General features: G+C 42.3%; 2 protein-coding genes and 1 long non-coding RNA gene across 56 annotated transcripts in view; 1 reads left to right on the forward strand and 2 right to left on the reverse strand.

Moving 5' to 3' along the window:
• The window catches only part of FGL1 (fibrinogen like 1), a 35,391-nt gene extending 24,018 nt beyond the window's left edge, over positions 1-11,373 (reverse strand). The window contains exons 1-6 of one of the 5 annotated variants that reach the window (XM_083458441.1): positions 11,335-11,373; positions 8,467-8,539; positions 7,987-8,116; positions 7,809-7,859; positions 6,855-6,969; positions 1,922-1,997 (exon numbers count right to left, since the gene is read on the reverse strand). In XM_083458441.1, coding sequence (XP_083314567.1) covers positions 1,922-1,987 — 66 coding nt within the window. In that variant the 5' untranslated portion in view covers positions 1,988-1,997; positions 6,855-6,969; positions 7,809-7,859; ... (1 more) ...; positions 8,467-8,539; positions 11,335-11,373. Of the gene's footprint in view, positions 1-1,921; positions 1,998-6,854; positions 6,970-7,808; positions 7,860-7,986; positions 8,117-8,466; positions 10,499-11,334 lie in introns of those variants that run through there. The other 4 variants (XM_083458438.1, XM_083458442.1, XM_083458440.1 and 1 more) reach the window with 4 other exon arrangements.
• The window catches only part of LOC310657386, a 73,699-nt gene that overhangs the window by 24,018 nt on the left and 29,883 nt on the right, over positions 1-19,798 (reverse strand). The gene's annotated exons all lie outside the window — the stretch shown is intronic.
• The window catches only part of PCM1 (pericentriolar material 1), a 46,801-nt gene continuing 38,418 nt past the window's right edge, over positions 11,416-19,798 (forward strand). For 16 of the 50 annotated variants that reach the window (XM_083457805.1, XM_083457820.1, XM_083457775.1 and 13 more), the window contains exons 1-5: positions 11,455-11,734; positions 16,730-16,841; positions 17,449-17,694; positions 18,880-19,152; positions 19,563-19,733. In XM_083457805.1, coding sequence (XP_083313931.1) covers positions 16,746-16,841; positions 17,449-17,694; positions 18,880-19,152; positions 19,563-19,733 — 786 coding nt within the window. In that variant the 5' untranslated portion in view covers positions 11,455-11,734; positions 16,730-16,745. Of the gene's footprint in view, positions 11,947-12,335; positions 12,473-16,729; positions 16,842-17,448; positions 17,695-18,879; positions 19,153-19,562; positions 19,734-19,798 lie in introns of those variants that run through there. The other 34 variants (XM_083457782.1, XM_083457792.1, XM_083457786.1 and 31 more) reach the window with 8 other exon arrangements.

Below are 19,798 nucleotides of genomic sequence, written 5' to 3' on the forward strand. Positions count from 1 at the left end.
GGACACTAGTCCAACACCTGCCCAGCCTCTCCCAATTCAGACAGAATGGAGACCAAGATGAGTGTTATCAGTGTATATGTGATATAGTGCTCCAGATCCCTAGGTGATAGCTCCCATTGCTCCATATAGAGGCGAAATAGAATGTGATATGGAATAGATACCCCAAAGGACCCTCCACACAAATTCCATGGGTACAAACAGCAGTCCCCCGCAAGCAGCAGCATCTGAGGGTTGGGTAGCATAAGTGAGGTTTGTGCACCAGATATCATGCCCTACGCAGCCCCTAAAGTAGCCTGTTGCCGTCAAATGCAATGGAAGATGTTGTCCCATCACCAGTGTCGAAGGAAGATTCAGCTACCCGTCAAGTTGGTTTGGGTCCATTTTTTCCTTTGCTTCAGGCACCAAAATTTCCGGGCTGGCCCTGGCTATTGTTCTGCAGATTTACCATCTCTCAGAAGCCTCCAAGAGCTTGGAAGGAGGGTGGGTCCAAACAATTAATGTCAATACATAAGATCAGAGATAATAAGCAGCCTCCTTGCCTCCCACTGATTTTCCAACAAGTCATTTAAGGGCAATGGCGAGTTTCTCATGTTTAGAATGCCAGAGTTGCTCCCTCTGGGGAAAAGTCACAAGGGCAGTTCTCTAAACATTACCAGAAAGCAGCACAGCTGCGAGGTCCTATGCTCTTGAGGCTTGCTCATTTCAGTTCACCACTGTGTAAAAATGCCTCACAGGTAACTGGACTTTAAACTGCTAAACTGGAACGTTACAGGACTAGAAAAAAGGACTTCAAAAGTACACAGGTTTGGAGTGGTCGGGTATTGTTTTCCTTTGCCTTTTAAAGCCCTTTGAAAGGAACAGTGAAAACATAACATAATCATCAGGGGGAAATGCTATTTAGATCACAACTATGTCATTAATTGGAAACAGATTGCGTGTAACGGACTCTGCCCACTTTATTGACTTTGGATTTTTTTCTAAACTCCAAGCCAGATATTAAACAGCTGCTGTCAAATCCTGTGGTCTGGTCATGCAATCACATTTATCCCAGCTGCTGCCATTAATGCATGCAGAAACTTTTTATTTTGCAGCTTTGCATGGCCAATTATAAGCTAACATCCATCCGATACGTTCTCTCGAGGAAGGTTTATGTCAGGTTAAAAGAGCCAACCATGAAGGCACCCTTGTTCCTCCTTTCCATGAACATCATGAAGATAAAATGTTGTGTATTCTTAGTACTTTGGAACTTAAGATACTCAGTATCGAGTTAAGAACATTTGAAGTACACACTAAGAACAATCAAAGAAGCAATTTTTCTTTGTAACTCAAGGGTTGTGTCCAGATTTCTTAAATTTTAGTTCTCTTTGGGGTTAGATGGGTTTAAAAGAGGGTTGGACAAATTCATGGAGGATAAGACTGCAATCTGCAACATTTTGTTGCAGGTACCACCAGTGAAATTATAATAACAAGAATCTTTGAACATTTGAGGACTTCAGTAAGAGCCACTTCCAGAAATCTACCATATGCAGCTCATCTCTGGTCTAACATATTATCTTTTAATATATCTTTAGACTCATATTCTCATGTTCAACTAAAAAAACAACTCTGTGTAAGAAGCTGTCCTTATCTGGAGAGCAAGCCCTCTAACCAACCATCTTGAATTAAAACAGGAACTCTGAGGGAATAGTTCTGATCTGACATTTTTAATGCATAAAAGTAGCAATTATAAACTCTGTTGCAGGGGGCTGGACTAGATGACCCTCGTGGTCCCTTCCAACTATAGCATTTTATGATTCTACTATCAGCTTAAGCCAAATGTCACCTCTGAACTCAACAGGATCCAAGTATGAATAAGCTCATTTTTTTCCTCTTATACGGTGAGAAGAAACTACAAATCCTCCTTGTATTGTGTAAAACTTACCAATCCAGCTGTGCCTACTATCAATACAGTCTGGAGAAACAAATGAAATAAACTCCAATTTTTCATTTTGATGAGCCTGCAAAAGAAAACAACATCTTGTGTCAGCAGGAAGTACAAGCATAGCTGCTGATGACTCAGCACTGTATTTGCAGAAAAAATCAAGGACCTGCTGTTTGCTCCCTCATTTGCATAGCTGAGGAAAGAAGTGCATTGCTAGAAATCAAGTTCATCTGAACTAAAATATTTTAATGCAGCATACAGCTTTAAAAAAGAAGAATAAGTGCTCCTCAACCCTATGGTCTGGTTCACCTGACATAGTATACCAAACTATGGTTTACTGTGAACAAGCAAACATGACAATGCATATTGCTCAAATCGCACCCACTTTGCTTCTCCCTTCTCCAAGTAGGAAAGAAACCAGATTGCTGGCTGAGTATTAACATGCAAACAAGTGCTTGTGGCATGTTCCTGTTTTCAAAAAAAAAAAAACAAAGAGAGACAAGAGGAAGCCTAGGTGTGCTCTTGTCTTCCTCTCTGCTTTGCTTGGAGAGAATCAAATTGTGGAAGATTAGCAGCCAAATCTAATAGCGCATGTTCTTGCTACTTAGCATGAGGAGGGGTTAAGGCTACAGAGTTGTATTGCTGACAGGCAGAGACTCATACCATAGAAATGTAATTGGTAGAAAGGGCTCTATGTGATGTCATTTCCCCTCCTGAGGGGGAAGGAGCATATAGCATTTCTGGTTCTCCTCTCTCTCTCTGACCAGCGACAAGAGCAGGAATGCATAAGCTAAACAAGCTATAGCTTAGGACTGCACTCTCTTGGGGGCTAAAAAAAATAAAAATAAAGTAAAAAAAACCACGATGTACATTTCCAAAATATAAGATAAACAACAAATAAAATAAAACCTACATACAGCAACAGTGTTTTGTGTTGTGTAGGCTCCTATGATGTAAGTAATGGGCCCCACCTGCTAGCCTGCTCCCTAAAATATCACTGGTTTGCTCATTTCTATATATAGGGTGCCTACATTCTGCTTGTGGAAATGGCTTTAGATACCTATTAGGTCTATAAATTACCATATAGCATATATTCAACACAAAAAAGCAAGAATTTGTTGTTGACAAAGGAGAGCTAGACATATAAAGGGCCCCATTACCTTCAGTAGCTTAGGGCCTCATCAAATCTAAATCCGGCCCTGTATCTATGGCAACATGTGGATGCTCAGATGCTAGTCGCGCACACATTGTGGGGGTGGATCTAAACTACCCGTTTGCGGTGTTAAGCTCCTGTCTGGAAACACAGTCAAGTTAGAAAGTTACTTCAGCCATCCATCTGTTGCTGCAACCATCCATACATTTAAAGCATAACTCCCACACAGTATTCTGGGAACTGCAAGTTGTTAAGGTGCTGGATCCCAGTTCCCAGCATTCCTAGGGAGAAGTAATTTGTTCTAAATGTATGCCGTATCTGCAGCTGTGGAATCATTGCCAAGTTTATTTTCTCAGCACATCTGGAGGTCGATTTAGCCAATGATGACATTCAGCAATCACCATTATCAGGAGAATGTTAGCCGCTTTGAGACTCCTTCAGGTAGTGATAAAGCGGGATATCAAATCCAAACTGTTCTTTTTCTTTTTCTTCTCTTCTTGCCAGAGTGGTTCTGCCCTTGTGTTCAAGCCTCTCAGTTGCATTCCAGCAACATTTTCAACTTGAACAAAAGAGAGGCATAGAAGAAGACACCTTCACCCGGTATGGTTTCCCTTTATACATGGCCCAACAAGACAACAACAAGAATCCACTGACAGCATATGAATCAATCTGGCTAACCCAGGCTTCTTCAACCTTGGGCCTCCAGATGTTTTTGGCCTGCAACTCCCATGATCCCTAGCTAGCAGGACCAGTGGTCAGGGATGATGGGAACTGTAGTCTCAAAACATCTGGAGGGCCAAGGTTGAGGAACCCTGGGCTAACCTGATCCACACCCCTCTCACACAAAAACAAAAACAGATCTCACTAATAGCTAACCAAAGACAACCAACCACACCCTAGGCCACCCCAACCTCTCTCACCACCAAGGAAATACAACAAGCAAATAGGAAGAGAACACACACAAGTGATGCTGACACAAAACCCCACACATACACTAAGTAGAAGAATAGAAGCATTGCCACCTGACCCCACCCCACTCACCAAACCCCCGCTTTTCTTCATAACCTAACACTGTATGCAACATTAATGTCTCACAACAAATGAAACTGATCTGTTGAAAACACAACTTGAAAAAAGAGACAATGCATGCATTTTTGTAAACTAAGAAATCTTTAATAAAAATATATTTTTAAAAAAGCAAACTATAAAAAAACAAAGAAGAGGCATCTAGCTGCTTTGGGAAGTTAAAACTTCCAGTCCAAAGATAATAAGGCCACACTTAAAATCACGCTGCTGCCTGAATTAGATTCTTCACTGCTATTTTGATTCCCTCCCTTAATGAGATATATTTTAATAGGGGGAAACAAAACAATACAAGTAAATAGAATGAAATACTGTAATTAAGCATACGTGGAAACTGAAGCAACAGACAAAAGATTCTTCAGTAGAAGAGAGCTAATACATTGTAATTTAAAACACAGCTGATATGGGTTGCACGGGTTTTAATAAGGGTTACTCCCCTTAATTGTTGGCTGAAATCATTGTAAACTGAAATCATATGCAAGATATACAACACAATCCAGTGCATTTTCACTCAGTTCAGTGGAACTTCATCTTAAATAAATGCTTACAGAATTCTCAACTCACCTTAGCCCAAATATGCAATGTGGCTAGGTTCTTACTTAAAAAAAAAAAGGCTTATATTTATTACCCACTTTTTTCAGAAAGGTGAACTCGAAGTGACGTGCAGAAACAAACATTAAAAACCATAGGTACCAACTCACTGGGGTCCTGGGTGCCAGAGCACCCACAAAATTCCCCATGAAGGGGCCAGGCAACCACAAATTTTGGTGCCAGGGCTGTGCACTGTACATGGCACCCACAGCCCTGGGCACCCACAGTCATGGGGCTAAGCTGGCACTCCTATTAAAAACAAACATAGAAACCACCTAAATGCTCGCCAATGAATATGCATAAAAGAGCAGACCCAAATCCATGCCACCCTATCCAAAGATAAGCAGCAAACTAAGGTTCAAAGGCCTCGGTGAATATATTCTCTCTGTCTGGCACCTAAATGGTAAAAATGCTGCTGATGCAATCCACCGTAAGCCACACTGCCACCACTTGAAGATCTACAACCTAAAGGGTCCAAGATACAAAATAAGGTAAGATTAACTGGGAGTTCTGTTCCCACTGATTTCCCATAGAAATTGTATGGACTCCCAAATATTGACTACTGTAATTACAGAAGACTAATGATCAGGTTTGAGCTCTAGCAAAAAAACCCCACATCCATAGCAGCGAAAGGATGGCGCAGAAAACTACACTGCCACGTTTGAGTTCCCCATGTCTGAGTGCAACAGGTAACAATGATCTGTGTTGTTGTGACATCATCACATCATGCCTTTCCCTGCCTTCACTCCTGCTAGCAGTGGCAAGGAAACACATATGATGATGTCACAGGATGGGTAAGTGCTGTGCTATATTGACATGCAGCGGGCAGAGCCTGTGATATGCTTGATGATTTTGGGAAAACAAAATCATCAAGCATAGTTTTGTTTACAAAACTATTGTACTACCAACTTTACTGTACGCTGGTGAAATATGGACCACTTATAAACGCCATCTCCAACTCCTCAAAAGATTCCATCAATGGTGCCTCCAAAATTTTTTACACATCTTTTAAGACAGGCGCACTAATGCCAGTGTACTGGAAGAAGCAAAGATCCCCAGTGTTGAAGCAGTGATTCTTCAACATGAACTTTGTTGGACTGGTCATGTTGTTCGGATGCCTGATGATCGTCTTCCAAAGAAACTACTCTATTCCCAACTTAAAAATGGAAAGCGTAATGCTGGTGGTCAATAAAAGGTTTACAGACTCTCTGAAGGCAAATCTAAAAAAGGGTAGTATAGACACCGAGAACTGGGAAACATGGGCCTGCAAGCACTCAAATTGGTGTCATGGGTTTTGAAGACGCTTGAACTCAGGATGAAAGGGAGAAACGTGCTAAGAGGAAGGCATGCTTGGTAAACCCTCACCGTGATCAACTCCTGCCCGGAAACCTATGTCCCCACTGTGGAAGGATGTGTGGATCCAGAATTGGCCTCCACAGTCACTTACGGACTCACTGTTAAGACTGTGTTCATGGAAGACAATCCTCCTTGGCTATGAATGATCGCCAAAGAAGATGCTTGCTGATGGTATGTAACTCTGCCTTTCTGTTATATATCTCCCCCACAGCCCTTGCAATCTCCCTTTGCTATGGATTTACTAGAAGAGCAATTATAGTACAGTCGTTCCTGCTATGGTTCATGGCAAAAATGAGGTGAAATTTGACACAGATTTTGTCAGCTTCCTGCAATTCGTTGAGTCAAATCTGTGGGGATTGGGAGTCCTGAATCCCATGACCTTCCAGATAAAATTAAATGACATTGGCACAACCCTTGCCAATTTTATCAGGCTAGTTCTTGTAAAGCGTCTGCAAAAAATTGCTTTTGTTCTTGTTGTCTAGAAACACCCACTACCCACTGAAACATATTAGCTTGGATTAACTCATGCCATGCAAGCCTTTGCATACTTACTTGAAAGTAAGTTGCACTGCACTCAATGAGACTTACTCTCTAGTAAGGGTATTGAGGATTGCTGCTTTACTTTCTTTTCCAGCAGCTCACTAAGCATTTAATCCCATTAGAGCACACCAATGTAATTAATGTAAGTACAGCATATATATCTGGTGATAGAGAAATCACCTCCACCCTCGAAACAGTCTTGTCATTTACCTTTAAATGCTGGAGAGAGAGAGAGACCCTTCGGAGTTGATGCAAAGAATATCACAGCCTTCTCCAGAATGAGATAGTTGTTGTTTTTTTGCTGTTAATTTCTGAACCGTCCAAACTGTAATGAGTCAGTGGGGAGGAATGTTCAGAGGAGTTGCAGTTGTCCTAACCATTGCTAGCTTGCCACATTACAAATACTGTACAAAAAAAAATAAGGGGGGAATAAAAAGTTTATTGCTAACAAAAAGTTACAAACATTCTCCTTCATTTGACACCAAGTAAAGTTGTACAACATGAGATCCCACTGGACCCTGCTTTTTCCTTCTGAATCTCACAGGAGGTTCAGTGAGATGGGGAGATAATGTATTCATCTTGTGTATGATAACAGCAGTGAGGTCACTATGTGCAGGAAAATGGCACCTATGTATCATAACCACAACAGACAAGTGGATGGAAAAAATCTTGGTATTGCCAAAAGGTAATGGGCAGCTGTACAATGCCTTTTGAAAAGGCTACATGAGCACTCGAGTGGATATGAATATATAAATGCATGTTTGCATGTTCCCAAAGAATCCAAAATTGTGCTAGGGACTGCAACAGTGGGAGGTAATGTGGCACACAATATCTACTGAATCAAGGCTGGGAATGCTCACATCTGAAGCTGTGAAGAGCCGCTGCCAGCCAGTGTAGGCAATACACTAAGATGGACTAATGGTCTTTCAGTTCAATGCAGCTTCCTTAGGGAAGCATCAGGGAGATCTCCACTGAACACAGTTGCAATTTACTTCTAAGTAATCATGTATAGCATTGTCTTGTTAATCTCTGAAAAATGCTGTCACCACAGAAGAAGTAAAGTCTGACGATATGTCTAAACCATTTTCTAATTAATAGTTCTTTCTCCGTTATAAACTTTTGACATGTACATTGCTTTTTCTTCTTGACCGCATAGTGACTTACCCAAGAGCTGCTCAAGACCTGCACCTATTTCCAGTTTTTAGGTGTTTGTTCCTAGAGAAAAGAAATTATTACTTATGTCATTAGTTTTTAAAGCTGTACCATTTGTGCTTTTGTGTTGTATTTGGCTGAATTTCAGATCTGGTAAGATTATCGGTGTTTAAAAGATAATGTTACACACCTGTCATTTAGCTGCAAATGTCCCACAGACTAGCACTATGCTCATTTTTGAGAAACCTTGACTGCTATGCGTTAAGTACCACCTGGAAGCTTTGCCATTTCTCAGAATGCTGACATCAAATCACCTTGAGCTGTTATGTAAAAATACAGAAAGGTCAGAATGGGATGATGCATCTTATCCATCTGCTTCCTGTGTTTTTTCAAAACATCAGACTAAGGTTCAGGTAGGGTATTTGACTACTGATGAAAATATTTTCTTCTTTTTATTTTTTTTATTGCGAAAGGAATCAAACTAAACATTACCCCCTCCCTCTCACCTCCCCTTTTCCTGCCAAAGGAGGGGGGAAATCCCTGCCCAAGGTGGTCTGGAAGGGGGATCTACAGTTCTGCGGGGATGATAAGGCAAAACAAAGAGAGATTGTTGTTGTAGATACAGAGTAAAAGTGGACATGACCCTTCAAGGTGTATTATAAACTATTACTTCATTCTCTGTTGAAGCTTCATGACTTTTGGGACAGCTTTATTTGTGGCATGAAGTCTCCCTCAGAATGCAACTGCAAAGAGAGTTCACGTTTTTAGATCAGACGTGAACATTATCCAAACTTTTAACATTTTAGGCAGAGCACTTTGCGTTAAAGATAAGAGCTCATATGGACAGAAAATCATTCAGTCTTTGAAGCCTCTAACATTGCTTGGTACTCTAGATTCCTGACTGCTGACACATGCATTAAATTAAAGCCATAAGGTGTTGAGAAAGCAGTTCAGTATCAGGGGCATTTCAAACTGCAGAGGAATGATTGTTATCAGATGCTCTTTTAATTTTTCAATTATTAATGCACATCATGCCCTCAAGCTTGTTTTTGCAATGTGCTCTCAGAATTTGGCACTTATTCATCTTACTTCCTGCAACAGTACCTAAGGAATGGAGAATGTCTAATTGAACTGGGTATTGTCAGAAACGGCTATGTTGCTTGAAGAGTATTAATACAAAATAAGTAAAGAAACAGTCTTCATTAGGTAACTTTCTGGTAGTGTAGGTGTGGAAAAGATTTAAATATTTTACAGAACTCATCCTCACTTTGTCTGAACAACGGTTGTTTGAAACCTCACATACTCCTGTCTGCATTCTTTGGATGTTTCTTTGGATAAAGTCCATTCTGGAACAGGATGTATTCAGGCTGATGAAAGGGTTTGTGTGTTCCCTCTTCCCCTTCCCTGCCTTATTTAGGAACAACCATTTTACAGTAAGATTCACAGAAACCAATTAGTCTGAAAGGTGAAATTCCCCAGAAATATTTCAAGCCAGCATGTAGATAAAGACAGATTAAGAGCTCAAGAACCAATTTTAAATTTAACCTGTCCCCCTTCTCCTTCTTTATCTCCCTACAGACAATGACAGATTTTAAAAATACTCAGTCCAAGGGGAAAGCTGAGAAAAGATGAGGCTTTCAGAAAGGTTATTAGGAAAATCCTTTGTGGTTTTTAAATTTTATTTACAGGAACCACAAGAAGAGAATAGCTTTGCTTTTTGAAGTGCTGCAGTGTCACTGCAATGCATGGGATTGGGACCCAAGTTCTCAGTCTGTCTTTTGGGTGCCAAAAAATTATTTAATGTGTGGTCTTAAGATACAGAACATATCAGAAATGAAACTTACAAGAACATAATAACTTTGTACAATCTATAAACGCTCAATAATATTTTAGTAAATAAACATGTACTTTCCTTACATTCTTCTGCCACCTGCTGGACAGATGAATTTTTTATACTGGCACAATACAGAATCGCATTTAATCTGCTCAAGATTAATTAACATGGCTTGATAAAGAATAGGTGTTAAAATTTATTTTTATTTTTTAAATTTCTATACAGCTTTATATTTTAAAGAAAAATCTCAAAGCGGTTTGCAACATAAATGCAACCATCATCTCATAAGAACTGTGAGGGGGTTTCTGATCTTTTGAGTTTAGGGCAGTTAACAGAAGTTTGTGAGTTTGTGGGCCTTAAAGGTAAAGGTAAATGACCCCTGACAGTTAAGTCCAGTCACAGACGACTCTGGGGCTGTGGCGCTCATCTTGCTTTACAGGCCAAGGGAGCCGGGTTTGTCCGCAGTTTTTCCGGGTCATGTGGCCAGCATGACTAAGCCGCTTCTGCCGCAACGGAACACCAAAACCAGAGCAGTGCACGGAAACGCCATTTACCTTCCCGCTGGAGCAGTACCTATTTATCTACTTGCACTTTTTGATGTGCTTTCAAACTGCAAGGTTCTGATCAGCAAGCCCAAGAGGCTCAGTGGTTTAGACCACAGCACCACTTGCATCCCTTTGTGGGCCTTAGCCTGGGTTAAACTCCAATGAAGGATTCCAACAAGCCAGACAGGGTAGTTCCTTGGTGAGAGAGATGCTGCTGAAGGTCTTTAGTCTAACAAATGAAGTGGTTTTGTGCCAGAAGGCACATGAAACCCTCCACCGTAGGCTCAGGTGGCATCTATGGATAATAATGATAATAATAATAATAATAATAATAGGTAAATAAACCACTTATTATTATTAATTGAATTTATATACCACCCTATACCTGGAGGTCTCAGGGCGGTTCACAGAACAAAACTGAAATATAAAACCACAAAATACATAATGAAAATAAAAACAAACAACCCAATAACACCCCCCCTCAAAAAAAAAACCACCCACATCTTAAAAGGGCATACAATGTCAATCAAATCAACCAAAGGCCTGGTTGAAAATTAACATTTTTTGCCTGGCACCTAAAGGTGTATAATAAAGACTCCACAGTCTCCGCTGTGCCTCCTTCCAATGAAACTGAACCCTGGGTAGGCAACAGAGAAATCTTGCACTGCTCAGAGACTGAGGTGGTGTGCCATGTTTTTGTTTTTTAAAAGTGAGCCTCTAAGCCCTTAAAGGAAGTTAAGAAAACGAAATTAGCGCCACACCTCCTAGTCACCTGTGACTGGACTTAATCGTCCAGAGGTCCTTTACCTTTTTTAAAAAATAGATTACATATAGGGTGCTATTCTGCCTTTTTGAATACAGATTTGTGTGTGTAAATTGCATTTGTGGCCTCCGGGTGTAGGGCAGTATATAAATTCAATAAATAAGTGTAAAAGTTCCACCTTTCTTCCTTTTCCTGCCAGTCAGCGAGCTCAGCCCTGATGGACCAGGAGAAAAGTGTGGAAACAATTCAACCATGCCCAAAGGTAGCATCTCCGTTAAAAGATGTATACTGTATTGCTAGTAACCGGTGATTCTGCGCCTGTCTATTGAATCCGCGGTTTCTGAAACAGAAGAGAAACGCAGCAATTTTATCAGCCATTGCGAAAACCTATTGCACTTTGAAAAGGCTCCTCAGCGAGTCGGGCGATTCTCCGCACTGAGGTAACGCCGCCGTTCCGGAAGCCCGATATCCCACAATGCAACGCTCTCTGCCACACAGGCTCGAACTACGCTCCCCAGACTCACTCGAGAGGAGGCCGGCGGGCGGTTCGCGTGGGGGCCACGCGCGCGCTGCGCTCTGGGAAACGTAGTTCGGGCGCGCGGGTCTCGCTCGAGGCGGCCCCTCCGCCGCCTCCGCCTCCTTAACGCCCGTCGAGGAAGAAGCGTAGCCTCAGGAGGACCGGGCCACGTGACCCGGGGGAGGGGAGGAGGAGGAGGGGCGGGGAAGAGATAAGAGAAGGCGAGCCGACGGCGGAAGAGCATCTCTTTTTTCCCGGCGGAGGGGCGACTAAGTAACGGTATGTATCCGTCCGCCGCCTTCCTTTCACCAAGATGGCGGCGGGGACGGCCGTTGGAACGGGGATGTGAGGGGGGGGGACCCCGTCATGTAAGCACCCCCCCGCTCCGTTTATGGGACGAGGACGCCGACGGGAGCTGCCGGCCGAGAAGGACGGAAGGCGGCGAGGTTCGGCTGCGCCCTTTACCCCCTCAAAACGAGGAGCCCCCTGAGGTGGGAGATAACGGGAGGCAAAACAAAAAGCGCGCGCGCGTGTTATGATGGGGAGGGGTGCCTCTGTGGGCCCGCCTGAGGGAGCGCGCGCCTCACGAACCGCGCGCGCTGGTGCGGAGGGGGGCGTGTCCACCCGCTCCACCTCCAGAGCTCCGCGCGGCGCCCTTGGTAGGCTCCGCCCCCTGCGCCTCGTTGGGAGGGGGAGCCTTGTCTCCAAGGAGACGGAGTGTTCTCTTTCCTAATTGGCCCGAAGCCAGGCTGTTTGGGTCGTTCGGGTCCCGCCCCCCCGCTTTGCTCCTCCTCCTCCATCCTCTCTCCGCCGCGATCGGGACTTTGCCGCCGATCTCAAGGCAGGAGCGGGGATTTCTGAGCCCCTGGCTCCGCCCCTCCAACCGTCTTTCTGACCCCGCCCCCGAGAAGCGGCAGGTAAAGAGGAATCGGCAGTCGCGCTGGGGCGGCCGTGGTTGGAAGAAGAGCTCGGGGCTCGGTTCCCTGCCTGACCGGGCCTGCACAGCGCCGGCCGCGGGTAATGGATCGGCTAAGATCGTTTCCTTACGATTGCTGCCTTTTAGGGAACTGGGTTTGGGTCCGCCGCTGTAATGGGGGGGGGGGGGGAATCCATCCCAGGTTGTTTCCCAGTCTCGGTAATAATAGGGGAAAGGGGCTGGGCCTTATGATTAACTCCGAGGGTCGTGAGCTGCGGTTGACCTGGCCAAAGAATTGTGTCGGGGTCTGCGTTCGAAACTGCCATTGTTCCAGGCAGAGTTTTGCGACCGGGGATGTCCTTCACAGTCTGAGCTCCAGGCCTAAGATTTCAGATTAAAACAGCAGAGTGGAAGGAAAAGAGGACCTTTTTCTGCCTCCCCACTTCCAGCTACTCTCTGAAGACTGGAGAATAGAATATTACTGGGGAGGGCAGGGGAAGGACCAGACCATGTGGGAAATGAACATAATATTTTCGCTGCACTTCATTCATTTTTAGCTTTGTATTCTTGTTATTAAAAAAAAAGTGCCCAGACATTCCGTTGTTGCTCCCATAACCTAGGTTTAAGATACCATTTAGCTCCCAATTTTCATATCTGAGTTTCTGAAACTGGTTAGGGTAGGTGCTTCCTGTTAACCATGGCATTTTAAAGCGCTCCCCTGTGCTGCTGCTTCTGCTGGTTCTACTAAAACTGCCAGAACTGAAATATAGGAAGCAATATGCCGTTACAGTGGTACCTCTAGATGCGAATGGGATCCATTCCGGAGCCTCGTTCGCATCTAGAAGCAAACGTAACGCGTGTCTGTGTGTGCGCGGGTCACGTTTTGGTGCATCTGTGCATGCAAGTAACGTCATTTTGAGAGCAAGCGCGAAACCCAGAAGTAACACGCTCCATTAATTCCGGGTTGCCGCGGAGCGCAACTCTAACACACTCATCTCGAAGCACATTCAACCCGAGGTATGACTATATAAGCTTAACCAAGCTTCTTATAGCAAGAGGCTTGTTTGGGTGGCTGTAGTCCAGCTTCAGTGCTTCCCAATGGTAGCCAACATTTAATTATTTATTACTATAGCCTGGAGAGTTTATTTGGTTAGAGCATGGTGCTAATAATGCCAACGTTGCAGGTTCAATCCCTGTATGGGACAGGTGCATATTCCTGCATTGCAGGGGGTTGGACTTGATGATCCTCCGCAATTCAATTATTATTTATTAAATTGTATGCTACCCTTCATCCAAAGATCACAGGTTGGTTCACATGAGTACAAGTTATGCAGCAGTGCCTGGTCTGTGTAGAGTTTTCTATCAGAAGTGCAAACCAGTACTTCAAGTTTAAAGCTGCATACCTTTTGTTACCTTTCCTACTTTATGCATAGAACAAGCCAGTTACAAGATTGCAACTTGGCTGCTGCCTTCTTTGTCCTGAGGTTGTTTACAGAGTTTGCTAGGCAACCACCTTGCCATCTTAGGATGAAGGGCGGTATACACATTTAAATAATAATAATAACCCTCTGTATGTCGTCACAGTAATGTACAACAGATCTTGTTGCTTGAATCTGCTCTACAATTATGGAAAATACTGTAACAGTAAAAATTAAAAAATCTAAGAAGTTCTTCATTGTTTCAAAATTAATGAAAACAGTTTTAAATGCATGTGCGTCTTTGAATTGTTTTTCTTTTGAGAGCTGAGGGTGGCTGTAAATTGGGCTGATATAAAGTGAATGCAAAATATCTAGCAAGTCAGGCCAACTGGGAAAGACAATTAGTTTCTTTAGAGTATAGAGCACAGTGTTTTTTTGCCAGTTGCAAATGATACTTGTGTTATTGATCAGGCAAGAACAACAGTGCCTCACTATCTTTTCATTCCTGTTACAACCATGGGACATATCATATGTGGAAGATAATTTCTAATGTAAGGGGGCAGACAGATTCAAAAGGGAGCGAGAATTTGGGGTCATTGACAGCCTGATCCTTGAGTTCAGTTGTGTTCATTTCCTAGTAAGTTTGAGGGGTGCAGTGCTTTCCTGTATTTAGCCTCGTTTGGAAGGAGATCACTGTATTTTGCAATATTTGCAATTATTTACAAATATACAGGTTGAACAAAGATACATCAGGAGCACCCAACCTGAAGTCCACTTCTCTCACATTAGATCTCTATGGGGACAGCAAGCACTCCATCAGCTGTTAGTTTACAGAGTTCAGAGCTCAGCTCTCTTTTGCTTCTCAGCCTGACTCAAGTGGCAGCCTATTCTTCTTTACAGACATCTTGCCCCATCGCCCAGGCTAGGGACTTGGTAGAGATGGCTTTCAAGCTTCCAGAACAGTCTCTGTTGTGGGCCATTTACCTGTTACTTCCCTAGCAAAGGAGATACTTGGCAACATTGCGAGGACTGTTAACACTGGGGGAGGAACCCCGGGTGTCATCCCTGAGGGGGGTGACATTATTGTGCCACCACCCTGGGATGCTCGCCGTGGGCAGCACCCCCCTGGGACGCTCCCTGAGCACCTACCTCCACCTCCGACTGTTAAGGCAGTCTCCTGGATCCATTAATCCTCTCCTGTCCAACCCCAAATCTCTTGAAAGTATGCATAGGATTTCACCCAAAGGTTATCAGGATGGCTTTTCTCTGCTGACATTTTGGTTATACACCTTTGTGTGTGTGACATTGGTGGACAAAAGAGTTCTTGAGGCTGACCTTAGATGTTGCCAACTGCTTATAGGACTCTTACTTTGCATAATTTGATCTTACATTGCTGTCCATATTTGATGACTGCAGTTTGGGGTATTGAATTGTGCTGTATCTGTGTTACATTTCAAATATGGATGGATCTTATAGGAAAATTCACCATACCTGTTTTGGCTTTGTGATATCTGTTGTTGAACGAACACTTTGGACATGGGGGTTTTTTGTACCCATTTAAAATATTTTAAATAGTATGCTCTACAGCACCTTAAACTTTCCAGCTTTCCCTGCTGGATCCTGGCATTGCACTGTTACGTGCATTAAGCTTTAATTTTAATAGGGTTTTAAGGCTGCATTCTTATGTATGCTTACATGGGAGTAAGTCCCATTGAACCCAGCAGGAATTACTTTTGAGTAAACATGTTTAGGATTGTACTGCAAGTGTTTTAGGATCAGAGCTCTGGGATTTAGTCAGTTTTCCTCTGTCAAAACAAACTGGAAGATGGAAATTCAGAGTGCATTCTGTGAGTTTGGTAACGATTGAAAGTACTGTAAACTTGTTATATGGCCCTTTATTAATTTCCACTTAGCATAGCTTTTGCTTGACTGTTTAGTGAGGAATCACAGACTTGTACAGGATATTAGTGCCAGCCTATGTGCAATCTCTTAGTCTTTCTGGAAATTAAGAGCATGTCAGGGCATCAAAGCTTTTATAAGAGGATTCATCTGGAAATAGCCACTTGGAAGGTGAACAAAAATGGGCTAGCTGGAAAAGCAAGTAAAAAACATCTTTGCAATAATTTTGACCATCAAAAACATTGGATTCCATAGTGCCCTCATGCTGAAAATGTAGGTTTTCTAAACCTCATTTTCCCACCAAAAATCTACATTTATACATTTTTTTAGGCATTTATAAAATCATTTTAGTGCTGGTGTGTTTTTTCCTGAAATCCTCATCATGTTACTGAACTCTGTGTAAAATTTCAGAGATCTGATCATTGGTTATGGAGAAAAAATATAAAATGCACACAAGGTCGAGGATCTCAAGAGGAACAGAAACACAGATTTCACAAAACTTTGAAGTGCTATAAAATTTAAACCGTTTGAGATAGAGGGGAAAAATTTAAGGGGGTTTCTTTCAACCATAAGGGAAGGTTGTACACCAAGTTTCATCAAAATCCGAGGCGGTGGGTGGCATGACCGCATTGAACTAACGTGGAATGACCCTATATTCACTTACTTTGGGAGTAAGTGCCATTAAAGATGGTGGGTTGGAATTTATTTCCGTATATAACTCTGCATTTGTTAAAAATGCTGCATCCACTGAATCAACTCATTCTTGAATGTGAAATAAGCTTAGTATGGAAACAAATATTGTATCAAGTTTAGTGTGCAGAACCAAACATTAGAGACCAGGGCTGGTTCAGAAATAATGAACCATGTGAAGGCGACATGAACTAGCCTGTGTGATCCCAGGACATGTGCACACTCACTCACATAGGAAGAGACAATTGTTTCCTGTTATATCTGACTTACCCAGTGTCCAGCATTTAGTACAGACTGGAAATGTGGCCCTTTTAAAGTGGATTTGTCTTATAATGGTATCTGTTTTTTTAGTGGTGAATAACATAACATGGCAGCAGGAGGCAGCCCTTTTGAAGAAGGAATGGATGATCGTGACTTACCTGGCTGGAGCAATGAGAGCCTTGATGATCGATTAAACAACACGGTATAGCACTAATTTCTGTTAATACTTATTATTAATTTGTATACCACCCTTCATCTGTATATCTCATCATGGTTCACAAGAGAAAAATACGAAAATAAAAACAAGAACAAAAGATGAATATTAAGCTCTTCTAGATACAGGCAATGACTGATTTATGCGCATCCGAATGGTGCGCTATAGCGGATGGTGCTGGACCTGGAAGTGGGCCCAATACGTTATAAAGACATCACAGAAAGGGGCAGAACAGAGAAGGGGCAGAGTGGACTTGTGTGTGCTTTGCCGACGCATGCGGGGATTCGGAACATAACCCCTGCACAAAACGAGGATTGCCTGTATTGACAAGTGGGTTCCACAGGCAGTTTTAAGGATATATGATGCTTCTACCAAAACTATATAAATATTAAAGTGTATGTTTGAAATCAGTTTCACAGTGTTGTTGGAAAATGCTAGCAGATTGTAGCATGCTGAACACTTGCTTTAAAATGGAAGTAAGTTTTAAAAAATAAATAGGCAATTTGTGTGGTATTGGGAAGAATCATGAATTTTAAGTAATCGTTTTTCTTTAACGATGATGTACGTGGTTTTGTTTCTTTGTTTGATTTTTAAGGGCTGGGGTGGTCAGCCAAAGAGACCCAACAGATCTTCAGAAAAAAACAGGAAAAAGGTTACCGGTGAAAGTGAAACAAGACTTACTAATGACATCTCACCAGAATCAACACCAGGAATTGGACGGAAAAAGTCTAAGACACCTCATACTTTCCCTCATACAAGATACATTACCCAAATGTCTGTTCCAGAGCAGGCAGAACTTGAAAAACTTAAACAAAGAATAAACTTCAGTGATTTAGATCAGGTATGTACTTTGTTTTTACTAAAGTGACCTGGGTGGCCTCCCTGGTTTCCAAGTTAGGAAACTCAGGTGTCTAGCCACTGTCTCACTTGTGTAGAGAGGCAGGAAGGAGGTGCAGAAGCTAGCATGAGCCCAAGCGCCCTGCTGTGCGCTTTGCAGCTCAATTTTAATCCTGTCTGACAAGAGCAGAGAAAAGGTCAGCTGCAAAGTCCACTGTCAGGCACTTGGGCAGCTGTTAGCTTCTGAGCAAGCGTGACAGCATTGCTTGCCTCTCTCTATATTTTCCAGTTATGGCTATAGACACTATCTTCATAACTCTTAAGACTTCATGTGTAGGTAGGAAATGAGCCAACTGGATCCTCTGCTGCTCCTCTGTTCAAGTACCTTGTTGTGTTCTCTACTGCAGATAGAGGAAACCTACAGTTAACAGCATAAAAATTGTTGGATCTAGTCTCACACTGACCAACCAGATGCCTATAGGAAGCTCACAAGCAGGACATGGGAGCAAAAACTGTCTCCCACTTACGTTCTTCTGTAACTGGCATTCAGAAGCATATTGCTTTTGATACTGGAGGTGACGTCATCAGTATGGTAGCCTTAGCCTTCATGAATTTATCCAATCCCCTTTTTAAAACCAATCAAGTTGGCAGCCATCACTACAATTTGTAATAACTAATTATGTGTTTAGTAACCATGGGCTACATGAATAAATCTGTTCTGAGTCTCCCACCATTCCGCCTCATTGGATGATCTTGGGTTCGAGTATTTTATGTACACACACAAATGCACAAACACGGGGGGGGGGGGGGTTCTCCCAATTCTGGATCTCACTGCAAGGTGTTACATTGGCTACAAGTCAGAAGATATGGGGCCTGGGTAGTGATTGAACTCAACTCTGTCCCCACTCCTTTCATATTAGCAGGAAGGGAATGAAGAAAATAGGAATAGGAGGATGCGGACAAAGCTTAAGCTGGGAGAACTTGGAGGATATATGACTATTCTCTACAATGTTGTTTTGCCATAATAATGAATTCTTTAATCTCAACTCAATGCAGCTCAATTCATTTCTCTGGGAGGAAAAATGGTCATTCATTTTTTTTATCCAGAAGAACCCCACAGAATTTCTTAACTGGAGCAGTGTTTGAAAGAATGCTGTAAGTCATTTTGTGGTCTTTCACTCTTATGTAGAGAAGCATTGGAAGTGATTCTCAGGGCAGAGCAACAGCTGCTAACAACAAACGCCAGCTTAATGAAAGCAGAAAGCCATTCAACTTCCTGTCACTGCAGATTAATACTAACAAAGGCAAAGATGCTGCAACAAGTTCTCAGACACAAGAAACTGGGGGATCATCGCAATATAAAGACTTATTTACAGCTGCCTTGAGTAAGGATTTGTTACAGAATTGTCCTGTCTCTATTGAAGAAGATGGAAGAGGTGAACCAGCAGTGGACAGTAGTCAGGTGATATTAGTGGTTAAATTATCCAATTCATATTGAAAAAGATCTTTTAATGAAATATTTAATGAGTGCTCCTTAAAATAGTATTTTTTTCTTGAAGGTTTATTATGAACATAAGGCAAATGTACGCTGAGAAACTAGAGAGAGAGAGAGCTTGCATGCCATGGATGTATTACACTTTTCTTTTTTTAAGAATGTATTCAGTTGAAACATGGTTTTCATCTAGAGGCCTGGACACTCATTTAAGCAAGTCTTGCTAGTAAAAAATGGATGTTAAGCAATCAGACTGGTTCAATTTATTTATGTAGCATTTTAAATACCGTAAACATTTTAAAATTAAAATGCAGGATTGCCATCTATTTTATCAGTTTAAAGCATTATTGTATCGACTCTACTGTTTTTTTGACTTTCAGATTGTGAGCAGACTAATTCAAATTCGTGACTATATTGCAAAAGCCAGTTCCATGCGAGATGATCTAGTTGAGAAAAATGAGAGATCTGCTAACGTGGAACGCTTGTCACATCTCATAGATCATCTAAAAGAACAGGAGAAATCATACCTAAAATTTTTGCAGAAGATGCTTGTAAGTTGGAAAGCTTAAATGCCTTTTTCAAATGGTGTGAGAAAATAGTACGGGGGATGAATCTA

This window comes from Podarcis tiliguerta (genome assembly GCF_965153285.1).
Source record: "Podarcis tiliguerta genome assembly, chromosome: 9".
In the NCBI taxonomy this organism is placed as follows: Eukaryota; Metazoa; Chordata; class Lepidosauria; order Squamata; family Lacertidae; genus Podarcis; species Podarcis tiliguerta.